This window comes from Orcinus orca, chromosome 2 (assembly GCF_937001465.1).
Source record: "Orcinus orca chromosome 2, mOrcOrc1.1, whole genome shotgun sequence".
Lineage (NCBI taxonomy): Eukaryota > Metazoa > Chordata > Mammalia > Artiodactyla > Delphinidae > Orcinus > Orcinus orca.
Genome location: NC_064560.1, coordinates 153,476,559 through 153,497,600, shown reverse-complemented (window position 1 = coordinate 153,497,600; position 21,042 = coordinate 153,476,559). Strand labels below are relative to the sequence as shown.

Here is a 21,042-nt window from a genome sequence, read left to right as displayed (position 1 = left end):
AAAAGCTGCTCAACATCACTAATTGTTAGAGAAATGCAAATCAAAACTATGATGAGGTATCACTTCACACCAGTTAGAATGGGCATCATCAGAAAATCTACAAACAACAAATGCTGGAGAGGATGTGGAGAAAAGGGAACCCTCTTGCACTGTTGGTGGGAATATAAACTGATACAGCCACTATGGAGAACAGTATGGAGGTTCCTTATAAAACTAAAAACAGAATTACCATAGGATCCAGCAATCCCACTCTTGGGCATATACCCAGAGCAAACCATAATTCAAAAAGACACATGCACCCCAATATTCATTGCAGCACTATTTACAAAAGCCAGGTCATGGAAGCAACCTAGATGCCCATCGACAGACAAGTGGATAAAGAAGATGTGGTATATATATACAATGGAATATTACTCAGCCAGAAAAAGGAATGAAATTGGGTCATTTGTAGAGATGTGGATGCATCTAGAGACCGTCATACAGAGTGAAGTAAGTCAGAAAGACAAAAGCAGATATCGTATATTAACGCATGTATGTTGAACGTAGAAAAATGGTACACATGAACTGGTTTGCAGGGCAGAAGTTGAGACACAGATGTAGAGAACAAACGAATGGACACCAAGCGGGAAAGCCCCGGGGGTGGGGTGGGGGTGGTGTGATGAATTGGGCGATTGGGACTGACATGTATACACTCATGTGTATAAAACTGATGTCTAATAAGAACCTGCTGTATAAAAAAATAAATAAAATTCAAAAATTCAAAAAAAAAGGAAGTAAACCTGCTGTCACTCTCTAATCCTCATCCCCAAGAGACACATGAAAAATAAAGTCCTTTGATGTTTATCTGTGCAGAGGGAGTAAAGAAAAGAAAAACTCTGTCTCCGGGTAATTATAACCACATGCTGGCAGAAATTGTGAGTTTGTAACCGCAATTCACCTTTCGTGGTTGGTCCAAAAAATCTTTATGCCATGAATTGGTTTAAAGTCGTCCTGGACTGACTCTAAGTGCCCGGCAGATACAACAAAACCTCTCTGGAGGAAGGGACCATCATCTTAGGCATCAGAGAGTCTCAGAAATATGAGTAGTTAGCATACTACCAAGCTCATCGGAGATGAGACACCAGAAACCAGATTCAGCAGAAAAACACCTACAGTGGCTTCAGGTATCCTTCGTTATCTAAATTCTCATTGTGAATTCCAGAAAACAAATAGATTGGATTTCATAGAATTCCTTCTCTGTACAAAATTTTGCCACATACTGCCTAAATTTAAGAACCTAATAGATTCGGATGACGAGATGGCATAAATCAATAAGCAAATGGCAGACAACCTTTTATAAATGGGAAAAAGACTTTAACAGAGCCTTCACAGACAGGGATATCCAGAGGCCAATAAACACATGAAAAAGTGTATACAGGAATACGCAAATTAACACCACAACATGATACCACTATACAGTCCCAGAACGGCTAAACTGAAATAGAAAGACAGTATGTGAAGTATTGATTAGCATGTGGATCGACTAGAAGTTTCACACACTGCCATGGAAGTATAAATTAATACACTCCATTTTGGAAGACTGCTTGCAGTATGTACCAAAGACAAAACTTATGACCTAGCAATTACATTCCCACTTATTTCCTTAAGAGAAATGCATGCTTACGTTCCTAAAAGATGTGTACAAGAATGTATATTACTATCTGTAATAGCCCCAATTAGAAATAACTCAAATGTCTATCTACAATGGAATGGAATAACCTATTGTGATAAATTCATACTATGGAAGACTACACACTACAACGCTGAGAGTAAACAAAATATAGCTATCTGAACAACATGGATGAGTTTCATAAGCATAACGCTGAATGAAAAAAAAGCCAAGTACATACTGTGTGACTTATTTTTCCTATTTCAATAAAGTTCAAAAGTAGACAAAATTAATACATGATATTAGTACCTGTTGTGGGTGAGGATGGTAGCGAAAACGGGTTCTTTAGAGGCCTGAGATTCTGGTGGTATTCTGTTTTTTGATCTGGGTGCTGGTTACTTAGTGTGTTTAATTTGTCTACTTATAGTTTCTATACTTTTCTGTATGTATATTATAATTTAATAAAAAGTAAATTGGGAGATATACCAAATTGATCAATAGATCAAGTGCAATCCCAGTAAAACTCCCGGCAGGTGTTTTGTTTTCGGTGTAAATTGGCAAGCTTATTTTAAATTTTATACAGAAACACAAATAACTAAGATTAGCAGGGTCCACTTGAAAAAGAATTAGGTAGAAGAAATAGTGTACCGGGTACTGTAAAATTACAGTAACTAAGAAAACAAGCCAATGGAATAGTATAGAGAGACTACAAAAAGACACAAATTTGGAAACCTGATATGTGACAGAGATAATATTTAATACCATTGAGGAAAGGATGAATTTTTCGATTAAAAGTTCAACTGGAGACAACTGGTTATTTATATGGTAAAAAAATATAAAATTGAATATCTACATCACACCACACACAAAGTAAATTATAGGTGGATTGACACCCAAGAGTGAAGGTAAAACTATAAAGCTTTTATAAAATAATGTGGAAAAATATTTCATGATTCCATGTTAGGAAAAAAATTTTCAATCAGGACATAAAAAGCTTAACCATAAAAGAAAAGCTTAATAAATTAGATTCCAATAAATAAAAGCTCCTGTTCATTAAAAGTCACCATAGAGAGACTGAAAAGACAGATTACAGAATGGGAAAATATTGCAACACATATAACTAACAAAGTAACAGTAGATAGGACATCTACAAGTCAATAAGAAAAAAAAGACATTATATGATAAACCTAGGCAAAAGACTTGAACAAAAGTTTTATAAAAAGAGAACTTCCAAACCAATTAATCTATGAAAAGGTGTACAACATCATTAATAAAAAGGAAAACACATTAAAACCTCAGTGAGAAAGCAGCCGCATAGCACAGGGAGATCAGCTCGGTGCTTTGTGACCACCTAGAGGGGTGGGATAGGGAGTGTGGGAGGGGAGGGAGGGAGACGCAAGAGGGAAGAGATATGGGAACATATGTATATGTATAACTGATTCACTTTGTTATAAAGCAGAAACTAACACACCATTGTAAAGCAATTATACTCCAATAAAGATGTAAAACCTCAGTGAGATACCATTAAAAGTTACCAGAATGGCTAAGTCCAGAGATACAAGTGGAGCAATGCTACCAAACAATGCTGGTGGTATTGTAAATTGAAAATCAATTTTTTTTTTTTTTTTTTTTTTTTTGCGGTACGCGGGCCTCTCGCTGTTGTGGCCTCTCCCGTTGCGGAGCACAGGCTCCAGACGTGCAGGCTCAGCAGCCATGGCTCACAGGCCCAGCCTCTCCGCGGCATGTGGGATCTTCCCGGACCGTGTCCCCCGCATCGGCAGGTGGACTCTCAACCACTGCACCACCAGGGAAGCCCGGAAAACAATTTTTTTATAATATAATAAAGTAGAAGAGACACATACCCTACAATTCCAAAATTCCCCTCCTAGGTAGTAGACATACTCTTTTACCCGTCTGACATAATAATGATAAAATAGCCAAAGCAGCATTGTTTGTAATAAATCGGGAAACAACCTAAATGTTCATTGGCAGCATATGATATATTCATACACTAGAATATTATTCGGCAATGATATCATATGAACTGCAGCCACACAGACAGTGAGGTGAATCTCAAACATAATACGTAGTGGATGCTGCCCACATCCCTTTTTCCAGGCCAGGGCACCCACTCCTCAGCCCCTATGAGTATTGGCTGCTAACAGTTCACAGGTGGCCCCTGCTCTGGAAAATTGCCCGACCTGAAGGCCACCCCCAGTACACCCAGGCCAAAGATTGCTTATGACACGCGGTACCAACACAGTGGTGCTTTCCAGGCTCCAGGGTCAGGCTGAAGCTGAGACCTCATCCTTGCTTAGCTCTTGTCCCTGCCCTGTCCCTGTGTCCTTTACCACCTTTTTCCTGAGGGCACGAGCTCCACAAATCACACACACCTGAATCCCTGTCTCTCCTCTGCAGGGGAGGAATCTGATCTGAGACAGTGCTAAGCTAGGGAGAAAGACACAAGAGAGGACATGTGTTATCCCAACATCAGGATAGTGTTCACCTCTGGTTCTGTTTCTTGACCTGCACGGCGTTTTCTTGAATGTTCACTTTATAACTATTATTTAAACAGTATATGCACGTTTTATGCACCATTTAATATGATACAAAAAAGTTAACATTTCCAAGTAATTGGAGAGTGTTTTTGGTTTCCACTTAAATAAAAATGTGTTTCCTAACCAGAGAAGATGAAATGTTCGATTTCTGCCTTCTTATATTTGTTGAGATTTCCCTTGTAGCCTAGTATAACATCAAGGCTTATAACTGTTTCATGTATCGTATTTATCAACAAAGTATGCTATGGATTTGTGTATAATTTGTATAGCCATTAATTTAATAGTCATGATTGCATTAGTTATCTATGACTGCAGAAAAAATTACCCCCAAATTTAGCGACTTAAAACAACATTTCTCTCACCGTTTCTGGGTGATTTTGAGCGCCGCTCAGCTGGGTCCTCTGGGTCTCTCTCAAGGTCGCAGCAGAGGCGTTGGCGGGGGCTGCAGCCATCTCAAGGCTGGATTCGGAAGTTTCCACTTCCAAGAAGGTTCATGCGGCTGTAGGAGGATTCAGTTCCTCATGGGTTGTTGCACTGAGGCCTCCAGCTCTGGACAGGCTGTTGCCTAGGGATCTCCCTCAGTTTTTTGCCCATGTGAGCCTCTCACAGCATGGCAGCTGGTTTCCATCAGAGCAAGCACGTGAGGCAAAAGCCACAGTCTTTTCTGTTACCAAAGCTGGAGTGTAATGTCCCAGATGTTTTTTGCTGTATTCCACTCCTTAGGAGCAAGTTTCTGGGTCCAGCTCGCACTGGAGAGGAAGAGATTTCACAAAGGCATGAACCCCAGGAGACAGGAATCACTGGCAGCTCTGTTAGACGCTGCCTGTTACAATGATATAACTCACCAGCTGACTTCTCCTTTGCTGCTTTGGCGAATTGCTATTATCAAATAAAATCATGACTGATACTCATCCTGGCTCGCAGTATACAGAGTTTGCATGCACAAAGCAGCTGATCACAAATGAACAGCTAACAGACAGAGGATCCATCCTTGTCACCAGTAAAGCCTCCTGGCATCCCCAGGAAAAATAAGATGGAATCCAGGTGATAAGGTCTAACCTCTTCTTTTGTGCTTAGTCTAGTTTCGCCGGCCTATAAGGGACCGTATGCAGAGGTCTTGCACCTGACACGTTGGATTAGTTACCAGCACAAAACCCATGCACCCGAATGCTCTGCTGTCTCGCTGGGCAGTGCACAAGCGCTACACACGACACAATTCAAGATGGCAGTGGCGGGCCGTGTGCAGAGACGCTGCCCGAGGCACTGCGGTCTGGAGCCTAAGAAGCACACCTGCCTAAGCCCATGGAGAACTCGCCCCCTCCCCCTCTGTCAAGAGCCGGATAAAGAAGCTCCGCCCACAGCCTATCCAGGAGAGCACCTGCTCTAGAATGGGAGCTCGCACCCCTCAGTGCTTTCATCAAAGAATAAAGCTTTCCTGTGCTTCTGAACCAAGTTTGGTCTTGCTCTATTGGCTCCAGTGATATGGGTCAGGAGGACCCTTGTTGGGGTCTGACTCAAAAGGGTGGTAACAGTATGATTTTGAGTATGGGGTTCATGTTTGAAACACTGTCCTTTTTCTCTGCCTGCACACACATAAGGACTGTATCTTTTGCAGTCGTCCAAGCCTCTTGTTAAGCGTGGGTTTGAGCTACTCTGGAGGACCACAGTATGCCTTTCTGCAGGTGTTTCTAAGGCCCCCCCCCCCAAAGTGAATTACAGGACTATGTCATAGTCTATGCTTAAAAACAGACCATGCTAAATATACTCTGCCTATTGAATAAAAATCCATCTGAGTTTTGAATGATGTGATAACAGAAATAGAAATGTATTTAAACAGATGTCTTTTTATCATTTGATCTATTTTTCATTGCTTGTGGGCATGAAAATCATCCATGACTAGTGATTTTTCAATTTCTCCTGTTTCTAGTGTTTTTTCCTTTGTACTTTTGACATGTTGTTTGGTAAAAATGAGTCAAGGCTGTAAGGTATTCACTACTGATTGTATCTTACAGCCACAGATGAACTTTTTAACCATTTAGCCAATTAAAACTTACCCCGAATTCTACTTTGCCTGATATTACTATTTGTTTCCACTTGAAGGATAGCTCTTTGGTCCCATTTTAGTTTGGGGGGGAGGTCATTTTATTTTGGATGTGTCAATCATAACGAGTAAATCATTGCACTTTGTCTTTTTAACGTAATTGAGGACTCTGAGTGATTTTTAAATTTGGGGGAATTAAAGAAGTCTTCCCAATTCACAATGAATTGTGCTGTGTGACACTTACTGTTTCCATCTCCTATTTGTACCAATAAGAAATTGATGTCAGCAAACTATCAACTTCATTGTTTGTCCAGGTGTCTATATAATGCACTACTAGGCTAATCTTGAATGTCAATTATCTTTGATTTAGGGCTTTGCTTTTAGATCTTTGCCCCATACTGCAGCACTTGGTAACATTTGCCCTAAATTGTATTATTTTTATATTCTAATTTGTCCTGGGTTTCTGATTGGTTTGTAAGAGGTTTCTATGAATTAAGAATCATTATAGGGCTTCCCTGGTGGCGCAGTGGTTGAGAGTCCGTGCAGGGGACACGGGTTCGTGCCCCGGTCTGGGAGGATCCCACATTCCGCGGAGCGGCTGGACCCGTGAGCCGTGGCCGCTGAGCCTGCGCGTCCGGAAACTTATTCTCACTGGTGTCAGGATTTAAGTAGCAAAAAGTAAAAAACAAAGAAACAACCAAGTTTATTTCTTCTTCTCTTTGTATTTGATATCATTTACTCTATAACCAGAGCATGGATGGATTCATTGCAAATATTTTTAAGACTGGACTGACTCCTGAGTACATGCAGTTTTTTTTTTTAATTGTCTGGCAGATTGAAATTTTTACCCTTCTGATATCAGGTGAGACCTGCTGATTTGTTTCAACAAGTTAGGCAATTGTGGAGAGGCAGGGAAAGCAAGCCCTAATTACATACCACTCCTCACCTGTAGGCTCGGCTCTCCTCCACCTGAAGGCCATACTGGGAATACCTAGACCGGCAATCCCAGCCTCACTCCTGAGAGGAATTACAAGAGAAGTCGCCAAACTCTCTTTGCCAGTAAGACAAAGTTGTCTTTACAATTTTTAAATGCCTAATAAATTTTTCATACTGTTAATTTTGTTAATTATGAATTTCTAGTCCTGGATAAAACTGAAACATGTTAATTTCCACAATGTCTATAATAGTAGGAAAAATATGGAGCAAAAAAAAAGGCTGTGCAACTTACCTCTCCCTGGCACTGCTTGAATTCAGCTCCTTCTCACCTCTTTCCCTCCCTGGCAGCAGGGCACTCCTGGGCCTGCATATTTGCCTTTTTTGTCCCTCCTCCCAGTAGAAAGATCATCAAAGGGGGCCCTTTCTTCTGAGCTGATGAACTCCACTTCCAGGCAAGCAGCCCCGCAAGAGAGTCCCACTCTCTTCCTTAACCAGCACCCTGGTCTAGTGCACGGACTGCACAACCACATGAGGCCTCCCACCTGACCATCCACAATTCATACCACCAGCACGGTCTTCCTCAAACTCCGTTCTGACTGCACCCTGGCTTCAAAGTCTCCAGCGTGTATATGGGCCCCACGAGAGCTCCAAACCTCCACCCCTGCACCAAACACCCCTGATGGTGGGAAACTTGCCCCTCTTTTCAGCTTCTTTTCCTGCCACCTCTGCTCATAATTCCCAAGCTTCCGCCAAATGAAGCTACTAACTAAGCCTGGACATGCCACACTCCTTTATTCCTGCATGGCTTTGCACATACTGGTCCTTTAGATGTGAAAGATTTCCGTTCGTGCCTTTCCCCCTTGTCTTCTCAGTCCATTTCTATTCATTCTTTTAAAAAAAGAATTTCACATAAAAGAAATTTTGATGTATTATTTTAAAACTTGGAAAATATGAAGAATTGTGGGAAAAAGTGTCCACAAAAAAGGTAACTGTGGTTCACACTTTGATTCTTTGGTTTATTTTTTCAAGGTATTTTATATGCATATTTAATTATGGATCATACCTTAAAATACATTGTATCATGCTTTTTATCACCTCGTATTACACTGTAAGCTTTCTTCTCAATTTTTATAAATTATTTGAAAATGTCTTTTTTTAATGGCTACATAATTTTCATATATGTTTGTGTGTGTATCTATATTATACCTGAAGAGTTTGTTTAACCCGTTTCGGTCAGGTAGATGATTTCATTTTCATCTTTTTGCTATTATAAATAATGCTACAAAGAAGAGTTTTGCACATAACGGTGACAGCCCCTCTGGAAGAGAATTCTAGAGTGGAGTCACTGGAATGGCAGAAAAGAACACTTGTAGGCTCCTGATACGCACTGTCAGGTTGCTATCAAGAAAAGGTGGACAAATTTACAAACTCACCAGGGGAGCACAAGTGTTCCTTTTATCTACTAACAGCCTTTCTGTTATTGACAGTCATAATTATTTTTGTGTGTGGTCCTTGATAATTTGATTTTAATTTAGCATTTCTTTGATTAGACAGGAATTTTTCTACATTTATTAACCACATGTATTTCCTCTTATGTAGACTATTTTAGTTTTATGTAGACTATTTTTTAGTTTTCAACTGGAGTCAAAATTCCTACTCATCTTCAATATTTCACTTCAGCATCTTCTCACTGTGAAGTTCTGATAACCCTACACAACACCCCTAGTTCAGGTTTCCTCTTCTGTAATGGGACTGTGTGTGCACATTTCTCACTGGGATTTCCATACTCTGTTGTAACTGTTTACGTGCTTGTCTCCCCCACTGGACAATGAGCAAATCATGCGCCAGAACTAAGTCTTATGGGTTTTTTTTTTTTTTTGCGGTACGCGGGCCTCTCACTGCCGTGGCCTCTCCCGTTGCGGAGCACAGGCTCCGGACGCGCAGGCTCAGCGGCCATGGCTCACGGGCGCAGCTGCTCCGTGGCACATGGGATCTTCCCAGACCGGGGCACGAACCCGTGTCCCCTGCATCGGCAGGCGGACTCTCAACCACTGCGCCACCAGGGAAGCCCAAGTCTTATGTATTTTTTTCCTCCGCACCTAACTAATTGCCTGACCCAAGGTATGTGTCAATTAAAACTTATTTAATGGTTAAGGATCTAATGAGTAAATCAATGAAGATCATTGAAGAGTTGACTTTTAACTTAACATGGATTTCATCCAGATGTTATAGCTACATTCTGTGTTAAACAGAAAGCACCACTACCTCCTTGGATTAACCTGTGCAAACTTGTTTAAAGGAATACATATGCTAATAGAACAGCCTATAAAAATGCTCACTATTAAACTGCTAGAGAATGAAAGACTGCTGGTAGCCCTTTACTCAAAACAACAAAACAAAACAAAATAAAAAAACTAAACCAAACTAAAAAAAAAAAAAATCTAAAAAAAAAAACTAAAAAAAACTAAAGAAAAGTAATTTTCTTTGCAAAATATCATAAAGTTATGTTTATTGATGTATCTGGGAACTTTTCAAATGATCTTGATAATGATCATAACACACCTTCCAAAAGGAGAGCATGAAACAGATGCACTTCCTCTGACAATGAAACACATAAAGGTACTTACAAATTAAATATACAAACGAGAGTTAAACTTGAAAACAAGTGCATTTTTCATCACATCATACTCTCAGATTATAATTCCTGTATTCCTAATTTGGCCATTTCACAGTTTTGCTACACACAAAAATTACACATATATTTCCAGGTCAATACCACCTCTGAGATAAACCAGAGGTGAAAAAATGGGGCTGCTGCTAAGCTGAAAGTAAGGCAAATACTCTGATCTTTGGAAGGGATGGCTGAATGGGGGTTTCAGTCTATTCAGGTGTCCAGCTCAGAGTCTGAGTGTGTCAGGTACACCACAGATGCTGAAACCCCTCTGACGCCCCCATGAAAAAACTTTCATCTTTTACCCAAGGTGAAAGTTCTTCCCTGCAGGCTGGGTCTACAGTCTCTTGCTTAGTTTAACAGCTGCAGCTGTATTTTCCCCACTTTTCCCTTTTGGTCATAGTGCTGCTAACCTTTGTAAACATTATGTACAATTAAAGTGCTTGGTGGTGCTCCATCTGGGCCATATTCTGCTCCAGATTGAAAGCGTATCTCTCAGGAACCTCAATAAGGTCTTACGGTCTCCACCAAGGGCAGAATATGGCTTTAACATGTAGAAGTTAAGGTTATTGTCACTGCTCTCAGCTGAGGCTGACTGAGTCCCGGGTGAGCTTGTCCCTGTGCTGAATGCCTGGCTGTGTCACAGCCATGCTTAGTAAACACACTCTCTGGGAAGTCATACATCCCTGTCTTCCAAAGACCATAAATCCCTCCCCACCAAAGAATCCATTATTTTGATAAACCTACAAAATGGAGGTTCCAAAAACTGAAACAACATTTTGTAGCCACTCCAAATTTTCATGCCTACTGACACCCCTACCTCAACACACAAGAAACTGGACTTCAAAGGGTAAAAAGAATTTTTTCTTCTCTAGGGTGTAGATCATAGTCACATCTTGCCTTTCGTTTACTTATTTACAGCTTCGCCTCTTCACACAAGGTGGTGAGCGTTTTCCCAGAGGGTGGCTGGGGGAAGGACCCTCCAAACGCCTCACCTAGTTATATTTTCTATCACCCTTTTCAGAGGAGCATCTATAATTCAGGCTATATTTGTATCAGTTGGCAAAGGAAAGAATTAAACAGGGGCAATTGTGATGCAAAATAAACAAATCAGGTTCCACTAGAAATAAAGAGGGTAAGAAAATTTAAGAACACCTATCACATAATTGTAAACTGTGTTGTTTCTACTGAATTTAAATAAAGACCCAGAGGTCTCAAGACCGCCTTAAAAAATTAGGGACACCAAGTACAAACAATGGAATAATTACTATCATTGCTTTAAGACTTTTAACATTGTTTACAATATATGAAATTGTAGTTGCTACTCAAAATGAAAAACCCCACTGAACTGGTTCTCGAATAAAGAGTGACAACACATTATTAAGATCGATCGAATAGTTTTGAAAATACATTTAGATGTTTTGTTATGGGACATAGCTTTTAAGGATATAACTTGTAAGATATTTTTGATCATGGTTCTTTGCCAGAAAATGTGATATATTCCTGAGTTTACCAGAGAGGTTAACACACCGTCACAGCCTGGATTCCATGCTAGTTCCGCAAGAATTGCTGTGCCAGTTTCTATACATAAGAGGCCTTATGAAAATCTTGTGAAAAAACATCCGAAATACCGATGTTCTGAAAATGATGAAAATCCAAGGGTCCACAATGGAGATCACAGAGAGGAAGCGTAAGGCTCGGAGGTCTTCAATTTCTTCAGCAGTTCCATTTTTCTCGTGAACAGCTTTAAACGCTCCGTAGTAAGCACGATACTGTTTTAAAGAAAAACATTCAATTAGGAGAGCGGAAGGTCGATGGCCGCAACAAATTCACTTACTTCACTTAGGAAACATTACTTTTCCGTAAGAGTACGGCAGCTTGGCTTGGAGTATTCATTTGGGTAAATTTATAAGCAGCTAAGGCCACCACAGTGGATGGGTGCCAGTGAGAAGCCAGGGAGGTGCAGGGCCGACCTGGGAGGCTCAGTGGAAGCCAGGTCCTCCTGGGAGCCCCTGGCTAAGTCCCTGGAGCTGGTCCAACTGTGGTGAGTGTGGCAGGGCTAGAGTTGCCCGCTCCCTACCTGGCGGTGTAGAGGAAGAGCTGAAGTGGGACAAATCTAGTCTACTGAGTCGTTTACAGAGTCACCTCACTCCCATAGATACTGATTCTCTTCCCTTTTTCCTCTGCCTCCTTCCTGTCCTCGATTCTTAGTTAGCCCAGAAATAAGTCACACTTGTGAAATGTCACATGTGTGGAGACACCCATGAAACAGAAACTTGTTTCTTCTTTCTCTGAATTTTTTTCTATTGAAGTATAGCTGATTGGCAATGTTTTAGGTGTACAGCATGTATATGTATATACATATAAATGTATTTTTTTTCTTTTTCAGATTCTTTTCCAATATAGGTTATTACAAGATATACAGTTCCCTGTGCTATACAGCAGGTCCTTGTCTATCTATTTTATATATAGCAGTGTGTATCTGTTAATCCCAAATCCCTTATTTATCCCTGCCCCTGATTTCTCCTTTGATAGCCATAAGTTTGTTTTCTATGTCTGTGAGTCCATCTGAAACAGAAACGTTTAATCAACGTGAAGAGACAGGACATATTCCAGTGGAAAGACAGAAGACAACTTGTGTAAATTACTCATTTTTAGCACAGATGCTTATCATTCTGTGGTCGTCACCCTCTTTTCAGACTAGGAAGAAAAAAGAAACATACACAGAGCGATAAGCCTACTTACCTGTGCCCAGCCACTCCTGTATTGTCTTGCTCTTCCTTGAGCTCTCTGGCCTCTTGGGAGCCCTGCAAACTGCTTCATCTCTTTCCTGCCATTCAGCCGACACTGCTGTCTAGACCAGCACTACAACTGTCTCCCACTCAGTTGGAGGCCAGCCACTTTTTCTCAGTGCTCTTACATCGCCCATGCTCATTAAGATTCTAAATCCATAATGGGACAAAATGGACTCTAATGGTCCAGAAAATATGCAAACTCAACGTTAATGGGAGGGGATATGAATAAGTACACAGACCAGACCCATTCAACGCAATCAGGGATATGAGAAGATGTATGTTCTCATAATTGTTTCCTTACCTTTTTATTCTCTTTTCTGTAGGCTCAGATACTCCCATCTAGTGCACTTAGGAAGACGGAGTTTATCTGGAAGCCCTCTCCCATCATCACTGCTTAATAATACTAAGAGTAATAATAATGGCTAATGTCCACACAGAGCTTCATATTCTCAGGCACCGTTCTAAGTGTTTTACTTTTAAAAGTTTGTTTCATCCTTACGGAAGTCCTGTGAAGTAAGTATGTTCATTATCTCCATTTTACAGATGTGGAAATTGATTACATGCTCAAATCCTAGTTTCTTTCCAGGTTGACCTAAAACATTACCCCCATCACGAAGCCTCTGGTGATGGTTAAGGTGGTGGTTGAGCTCATCAGCTTTAGAGTCCGACCATCCAGGTTAGATAGAATCGCCTCACTGGCTGTGTTACTTCAGGCAAGTTACTCTGTTTCCTCATCTATACAATGGGGATAATTGCACCTATCTTTCAGGATTGTTATGAAATTTGCATGAGATAGTATGAGTACAACCTTGAGAACAGGTCCTTGCATTAAGAATAATTCAATAATTAGCTATTATTATTATTTTATCAATTAGGAGTCAATCCTTTCCTTTTCTAACTCCTTTCTGGCCCTAGTCACTCCCTCTCACCCCCAGTATTATAGCTCTGTGGGCAGATGGGATGTTTCTCTCATTTTATATCCCCACAATGAATTACAGTGCCTGGAATGTTGTAGGTTCCAAATCTGAGATGAGTGAATAAATGGATGACAACAGGCTACACACTTGAGTTGATTGAAAAAGCAAACACTTTTTATGACTTTAATCTTTCTATCTGCTCCTTTCTCCTCAAAGTGGAGTGCAGCAAGATATAATTCTTACTATTTGAGAATGCTTGATTAGTTGGGATCTGGGTAACTGAATGATGTTTATATAATTAAGACAAATTTTATTTCTGTACACTATTTATCCATATCAATTCTATTGCATATTATTAGGTTATTTGTACTTTCAAGTCACCTGATTTGTATTAGAAATGTAATATTCTACAAACGGCCTTTTAATTTTATTTATTTTTTGAGTTTACTAAAAGTATGACAAATTTATTCCCTTGTGACAGTGATCAAAGTACATATTCTATTAATTCTCACAAGACATCCGTTTGAACACAATCTAGACTTTTGAAAAATCCTCTGATGATCAATGGTATTCCTGGCTTGTTCAACGCATGCAGGTCATTACACAAAGAGAACTGGTGTGAGAAGAGCGCCCTCTGTTGAAATTAGGGGTCCACAAAAAAATGTCGCTGTTGCCTGTTCTCTAGCGACAGCTTGGCTGGACATCCCTGCTTAGGACAGCAACATTGATTCCAACGCCCGCTCCCATTCAGTTCATCCATCACCACACCCTAGACCTCATCCTCTGCTCTAGCTCTTTAAATCCACTTCTGACCCTTTTCCCTGGGCCAGTCTCTTGCTACCATCCCTTACACAACTTTAACAGCCTCCTATGGATGGAGCACCCCACCCATTCTTTCTGCTCAACAAAATGAAACACACACACACACGCGCGCACACACACACACACACGCACACACGAGTTATCTCAATGCATGCAGGAGGTCCTCTAACCACTTCTCTGACTCCATGGATTCTGATATATGCGATTACACAAGCTTGTGCATACCTTTACCTGGCTTCTAAACCTCTCAACTACTATGTTGCATCGCTTCGTGAAAACCCTCTTTCAGCCATTTCTGCTTCCCGACCAACCTCCAAAACACTGTGGTTTTCTAAGGTAAAAATAATTTTGATGAAAATACTTCGTATACATTAAAGAATGTGCTGCAAACTGCCACTAAAGCTCCTCCCATATTCTCTATACTTTCTTTTTACCGTATCAAATTGGAAATTTGAGAATTCAATCTAAACATCTTGCTCTAATCCAGCATTATAACAAACTTAATTAAAAAATCATATTCCAACAAACTTTTCACCAGCTTAATGAAATACAATATTTATGTGATGAGCAAGATTGTTTTTTTTTAAGTTTACCCACCTTCACATACAGCCTTATTTTTTCCAATCACTAAATCCTTTCCTTAGAAAAGTGATTTTCAAAGAATGGGCATCTTTAATACTCTTTCAGTGTGTCTATGTGGTCAAAACTATTTTCATAAAAAGATGTTACTTGTCTTTTTTCACTTTCATCCTCTCATAAGTGTACAGTGAGTTTCACAGAAGCTGCCTGATGTGTAATGAATGATATCATCACTCTCATGGCTAATGGAATATGTGCTGTGTACTCTTGCATTTTCTAGACCTTTCTAAGGTAATACATACATATGTGCATTTTCAGAGACTGTTCTCAGTGCTTCTGTGCTCTTAACATGTTTTTTCCCATGTTACCTGCTAATATTACTACACTTTATTATCATTCATTAAATAATTTTGAAATCTCAAACTTCTCTTTCACCTATGCAAAAACACAAGCAATAAGTACATTGTAACTTGTTTTACAATAATATCTAAAATTTTTCTTATTTTTAATTTCTAATATTGTAAATACTAATAGATATAATCCACATAAATAAAACATCTTTGGGCCCTTAATAATTTTTAAGAGTGAAAAGAGGGTCCTTAGACTAGAACAAGTTTGAGAACCACTGCCTTAAAATATTATACTATCTTCGGAGGTCATATTTCTTAATTAATTTTCTGTGTCTAGCAGGCAATTATAATAAATGGAAGTTATAATTAGTAATAATAATTAGTAATAATAAATTTTGAGGCCACCAGGCACCTGGTTAGTGTGTATGTATGTGTATATAACACTTCAAATCTTCAAAACTATCTTACAGAGTAAGAATAGTTATCTGCATCACAGATGAGGAAACTGAGGTTAGAAAGGATAAGTAAGTACTTTTATACTTAGTAAGTGATGAGACCTGATTCAAACCCATGCTAAAGCCCTTATCCTTTCTAGAAATGATACCTCCTGTGAAGAATGCTGTCTGCATTGCATGTCTTTGAAACTTCACAAGTTTTTTAGAAAATCATTTTCAAATCCATTATTTCCTTCAATCCTCACAAGCCCCTGTGAGTTATTCAAATCTCCTTAGAGAGTCGTCAAATGCAATGTTCTTTCCAATGTATTATGCTTTCTGCATTATTCTTACTAAAACATTCAAACTCAGGACATAATGTCCAGGCATTCGGTTAATTTCTGCTTTTATCACAGCACAGGTAAGCAAGGCTCTTATTCTAGAGCAAGGATCCGAAAACATATTCTGTAAAGGGCCGAAGAGCAAACATTTTAGGTTTTATGAGCCAAGAGGCAAATCGTGGATATTTAGTAGGTACTTACTAACGGGAGAGAAAACACATTTCTACAATTTTAACTGATGGAATTAAAAATGTGATAATAATTGAGTACAATTTTTGGTAACACATGTCTACTAAGGAGAAGAGTGAGTCTTTTTCTTGGAATCATATTTGATTGGGGTTCAGAGTTCATGTGCCCTGTCATCAAATTTATGGTACATGTTTATTTATAAAAACTATTCTTAACTCCAGGGCTGCACTAAAACAGTGCGCAGGACGTATTTGGCCTGTGGGCTGTGATTGCTAAGTCTTGCTTTAGAGTGTGGTTCTCAAAATGTGATCCCCACATCAGCAGGTGAAGAAGAGGCTGCTGAATTCTTCAAACATGTCTGCATCAGAAACTCTGGAGAATGGGGCCCAGCCAGCTCTGCTTTTCAAAGCACTGCTGAAGAGTCTGAGTGTGCTAAAGTTTGAAATCCACTGCTAAATATCTATACCTCTATCTCTATCTCTCTATCTATATCTCTATCTCTCTGTTTATATAGATAGAGATTTATTTATTTATCTTGGGGAGTTCTGATCCTAACCCAGAGAGCTCTTTGCCCAACACATTAAGGCCTTCATTTAAGGGAAAAATCACACTATATTTCACTTTCATCCACCCTTGAAAGTAATGTCCCAAGCTGCTACACTGCCATGAGAAACTTAACTTTCCTATTCACATAAGTCTCGGGACTCCAAGGGGTCTGGAGAGGGAGAGGAGCAAGGCTGAAAAAGGTTTCTCAAGCCTCAGTCACTCCTAGGTGTCTTGGCCAGGGTCACAAGACCTAATGTGCAGGGAAATTACCTGCAAAACGATGAAGTAATTCAATCTGCACCACCACCCCCATTAGTGATTGAAACCCAAGATAATGGCTTTACATGTCACCTCGCTTGCCAAGATAGAAACAAAACCTGTCGAGACAGGTTGTCAGAACGACACCACCAGGGGAAACGTTCCTACACATCTGCTAATCCAAACAGCCTCTCCGCCTCTGCCGCCACCATCCCCCGCAGCTGCAGTACCAGAAACAGCATCCGCCACTCCTCAAAGTTTACTCACGAGTTAAAAAATACCTAAACCTATGCTTTTAGTCACTCACATGTGCAAATCACTTTGGCAGGAGCACACCTTCCCTTATTCCCTTTCCACGCCAACACCGGGGAGAACTCCCAGGTGCCATTTGCACATTTCTGACGCCACTAAAATCATGGGCGGGTGTAACGAAATAAAACCTCGCGTAGCCATCGAGAAGTGGTAAAGGACTCGTATTGCCAAGGAGGAATCAAGGTCTGCTTCTCAAAGTCCTGAGGTGCATAAATAACCCTGAGATCTTCCCAGAGGAAAGCAGGGAGGAGGGGGTTCTGCTAACTGGAGAGGTTCTGCGGGGCTAAGGGGACACCATCCGGCTCCGGCTTTCCCTACCTTTCTGTGGCTTTACCTTTTTTGGCTCAACAAATTGGGTTCTATCTCCTGGGGGCTGTGGAGGGAAGCTGATCCGGGGAACGCAGCAACAAACCCTCCTGGCTCAGGGCGCAGCTCCTCTTGCACAGCGTCCAATGCGCCCCACCCTTCCCTCCCGGCAACTGCGGCCCGACGCGCTTCAGTCTCCCGCAGCCTTAGCGCCAAGCGACTCACAATTAAAGGCAGGGAGCACATGGTGAAGAGCACAGTCATGAGGGCTAACAGCAGGAGGTGATCCAGCTCCTCCAGGGGCTGCGGGGTCTCTTCCCTCTCGCCGGCGGCCAGCTCTGCTCGTTCCTTGGGGCCAGAGCGCGGGAGCCGCCGCAGCCGCAGGTGCATCGCGTAGAGGTTGCGCATGGCGCTCAGGTTGCACAGCACGACCGCGAGGACCAGCAGGAGCATGAGGCTGGCGTAGAGCACTGAGTAGCTCAGCACTGACAGCGAGCGCTCCTCGTGGACCATTTGGATGAAGCACCAGGTGCCGGGGCAGTACTGCACGAACTTCCCGAAGCCCGCGAAGGGCAGCGAGCAGAAAGCGAGGCAGAAGGCGCCCACGACAGGCGCCACCAGTGCGCCCCGGCGCGGGGTTATGTACCGTCGGTAGAAAAAGGGATGCCCCAGGGAGAGCCAGCACTCCAGGGCCATGGCCAGCAGCTGCAGCGTCGAGGCAAGCCCGAAGAAGGACATGAAGAAGGCGAAGGTTTGGCACAGCGAGCTGCCGGATGCGGGCGCCAGGCCCCTCAGGCTCCGGTTCTGCGCGTAGGCGGACAGCACGAAGGGGCTCACGAGGGACTTGCCCAGCAGGTCGGTGACCGTCAAGCCGCACACCAGCACGTAGAAGACGGAGGGCGGCGGGCGCGGCGAGCGCCGCGGGCACGTCCGCAGCCCTGAGCGCGCCAGCAGCCCCAGGGCTAGCAGGTTGCCCAGGAGGCCCGTGCTGAAGAGCAACCCGCCCATCGTCGCTGAGTTTCCCTTCTCCACCGACGTGGTGTTGCAGCAGCGGTAGAACAGCGGCCTCATGGCGGGAGGCGCGGCGAGCCAGAGCGGAGGCTGCGGGAGGGCTGGGGCCACGGCGTCTGCGTGCAGAGAAGCCCCCCGGCCGCCCCAGGCGCGGCTCCGCCAGAGAGGCTGAGCCGTCAAGGAAGCTCCGCGTATGGCGGTGCGCTCACCACAGCAGGCGCCTCTTATCTCAACTCTCGGGTCACACCCCGCCCCTCGGGGCGGGACGCACTGCAGGCTGCGCACCCGGCGCCGGCTTCGCAGAGACCCCCGGCAGCCGAGTGAAGAGCTCCGCCCCAACGCGCCGGGTCCTGAGGAGACAGGTCCTCAAGCCCAGAGTCGGAAGAAGGGAGGGAGGGAGGGGAAAAGTAGGCAGACTCCCAGCATCCAAGACCAGTCCTTCCTGCGAGGCAAGAGAACTACTGAAATGGAGGGGAAATTAAGCCGCCGCCACTGCGAGGAGAGGGGCCCGAGGAGGAGGTGGTGGCGTGGAGGGACTCTAGCGGTGGCCGAGAAGAGGCTGGGAGGCTGAGAAAGAGCTACCACTAGTTTTCGCATTAGTGCTTTAAGGAGGGGAAAAGGTAACCAACCTTCGCATAACACCTAAGCCTTAGCTCCATTCTCTTCTAGATCCTGAAACAGGAACAATGAGCTTCATTGCCTAGGTGAGGAAACTGAGATCTTGGAAGGTTAAGTCATCTCCCAAGGTGACAGAGCTAGTACTTGAGCTGGACCTGGAACCCGGATCTTCTGTTTATAGAGTCCATCTGTCTTGCTTTCATGGCTTCTCCTCTCAAGATTTCAGGCAAGTGGCTCCAGGGGAAACCAAGAGGAGATGTTGGGTAGCGTGAATCACGGTGGTTGTGTAGACATGGTGGGAGGAAGATGGTTAAGAGTGCTGATGACGTCAGACCCGGGTTTATGTCCTGGTTCTGTTACTCACTGTGTGACCCTGAGAGGCTTGCTTAACCTCGCAAGAAGTAACATCTAACCAGCTTGTTTGGCTCTTTTGAAACATAGGGATAACACGTGTAAAGTGCGAACACATAGGAAGCACTAAGTACATACTTTTGTCAGGATTCTATCATGTTTTAGGAAGGCTGTTTTAGTAGCTAATGTTTAACTGCAATTTTGAGACCAGAAAGTAGGAGACTTAGTTTGGAGCTTTTTCACTCTGGTTTGTGACTACTAGAAAACATTTCTGCCCTCCTGGCCTTTCACTTGGCTGCATGATAGAGTGGAGGGAGTTAATTGTGCTTAGCGTGACTTATTTCTTTAATTAACACTTGACACCCTGGGAAAGAAACTGGCTTGAGTGTGGAATTTCGGGGGGATGACCAGGACCCTATTACATAAGGAAGTAGATTATGCCTTGGCTTGAAGAAGCTCATTTTGTGGCTCAGTGCCTGTTCTGATGGACAGACTCAGGGAGAGAGTAAGACCGGGCTTTAGACGTAAAAGCCTAAAGGGTAGCCGGAGAGGCTGCTTTCAGCTGGCCAGTAATTCAAGTCTTGGGGTGGAGACAAAGAGTCCAAGCTTTGGAATTTGATCTTTCTGAACTCCACCACTAGCTGTGACCCACGGGTTAGTTTACTTAATCTCTCTGAGTCCGTTTCCTCATAAATAGGATATGGGACTTATGCTGACCTTGTAGGGTTATTGTGAAGCTGAGAAAGCATAAGGCTTTTGGCATAGAGTAATAAAAATAGTGAGAGCTAACATTTATAAGCCCCTGTTTATATATGCTGAACACTCTCTAATCCTTTCACATCTATTGACTCAATTAATAGAAGGTCTTCCGAGGGCTTAGTTCCCTTCTACCTCTCATTCCCACCACCTCTTATTCCCACCTCCAGCCCCTAACAAATAATGATGGACTTAGAGGAGCTCCATTTGAGTTGATGAAGAGGAAGAAGTAGCAGGCCCGATAACCAAAGGGCACAAAAATCTGATGAATCTGAGGTCTCTCTAGACAGACAGCCACACGTATGCACAATTTATACCAATTTCAGTGTGTTCACAGTTTCCTGAAGTCTCGCTATGCTGTCTGGAGGAGGCCCAATAGACTCTAGGTTAAGAATCTTCCTCAAATGACGTTGTATCGGGATGTTCTCTGAAGTGTACCGACTCCCATTTTTTGCAGTCTTATTTTTCTGTGCCAGCTGTCTTGACCTTCATACCCATTCCGAGAATGTACACAACTTTTTAGAAACAACTCTCAAGGGACTGAAGGGGCAGCTGTCCATCCTTGACATGGTCTATATATGTCATGCTTCACGGCTGGTGGCT

At 42.5% G+C, this 21,042-nt stretch overlaps 1 protein-coding gene across 4 annotated transcripts; it reads right to left on the bottom strand.

The window, feature by feature from the left end:
• Positions 1 to 1,709: 1,709 nt before the first annotated feature.
• PTGDR (prostaglandin D2 receptor) lies at positions 1,710 to 19,093 on the bottom strand. Of its 4 annotated transcripts, none has more exons than XM_033404777.2 (3): positions 17,732 to 19,093; positions 11,486 to 11,626; positions 1,710 to 4,955 (listed from the first exon to the last, which is right to left on the bottom strand). In XM_033404777.2, the coding sequence occupies exons 1-2, from the start codon at positions 18,772 to 18,774 to the stop codon at positions 11,530 to 11,532; spliced, it is 1,140 nt and encodes a 379-aa protein (XP_033260668.1). In that variant the 5' UTR covers positions 18,775 to 19,093; the 3' UTR covers positions 1,710 to 4,955; positions 11,486 to 11,529. The 4 variants fall into 4 exon arrangements, with proteins under 4 accessions (XP_033260668.1, XP_033260669.1, XP_004279413.1 ...); XM_033404778.2 differs by having other exon boundaries at positions 1,719 to 4,955; positions 17,929 to 19,093; XM_004279365.3 differs by lacking the exon at positions 1,710 to 4,955 and having other exon boundaries at positions 9,045 to 11,626; positions 17,929 to 19,093.
• Positions 19,094 to 21,042: the final 1,949 nt, after the last annotated feature.

Excerpts from the sequence above, each read along its gene's own strand:
- PTGDR (XM_033404777.2), bottom strand. The coding sequence starts at position 18,774 with ATGAGGCCGCTGTTCTACCGCTGCTGCAACACCACGTCGGTGGAGAAG. Across the intron at positions 11,627-17,731 it reads AATTTGTTGAGCCAAAAAAG|TATCGTGCTTACTACGGAGC; the intron begins GTAAAGCCACAG and ends TCTTTAAAACAG.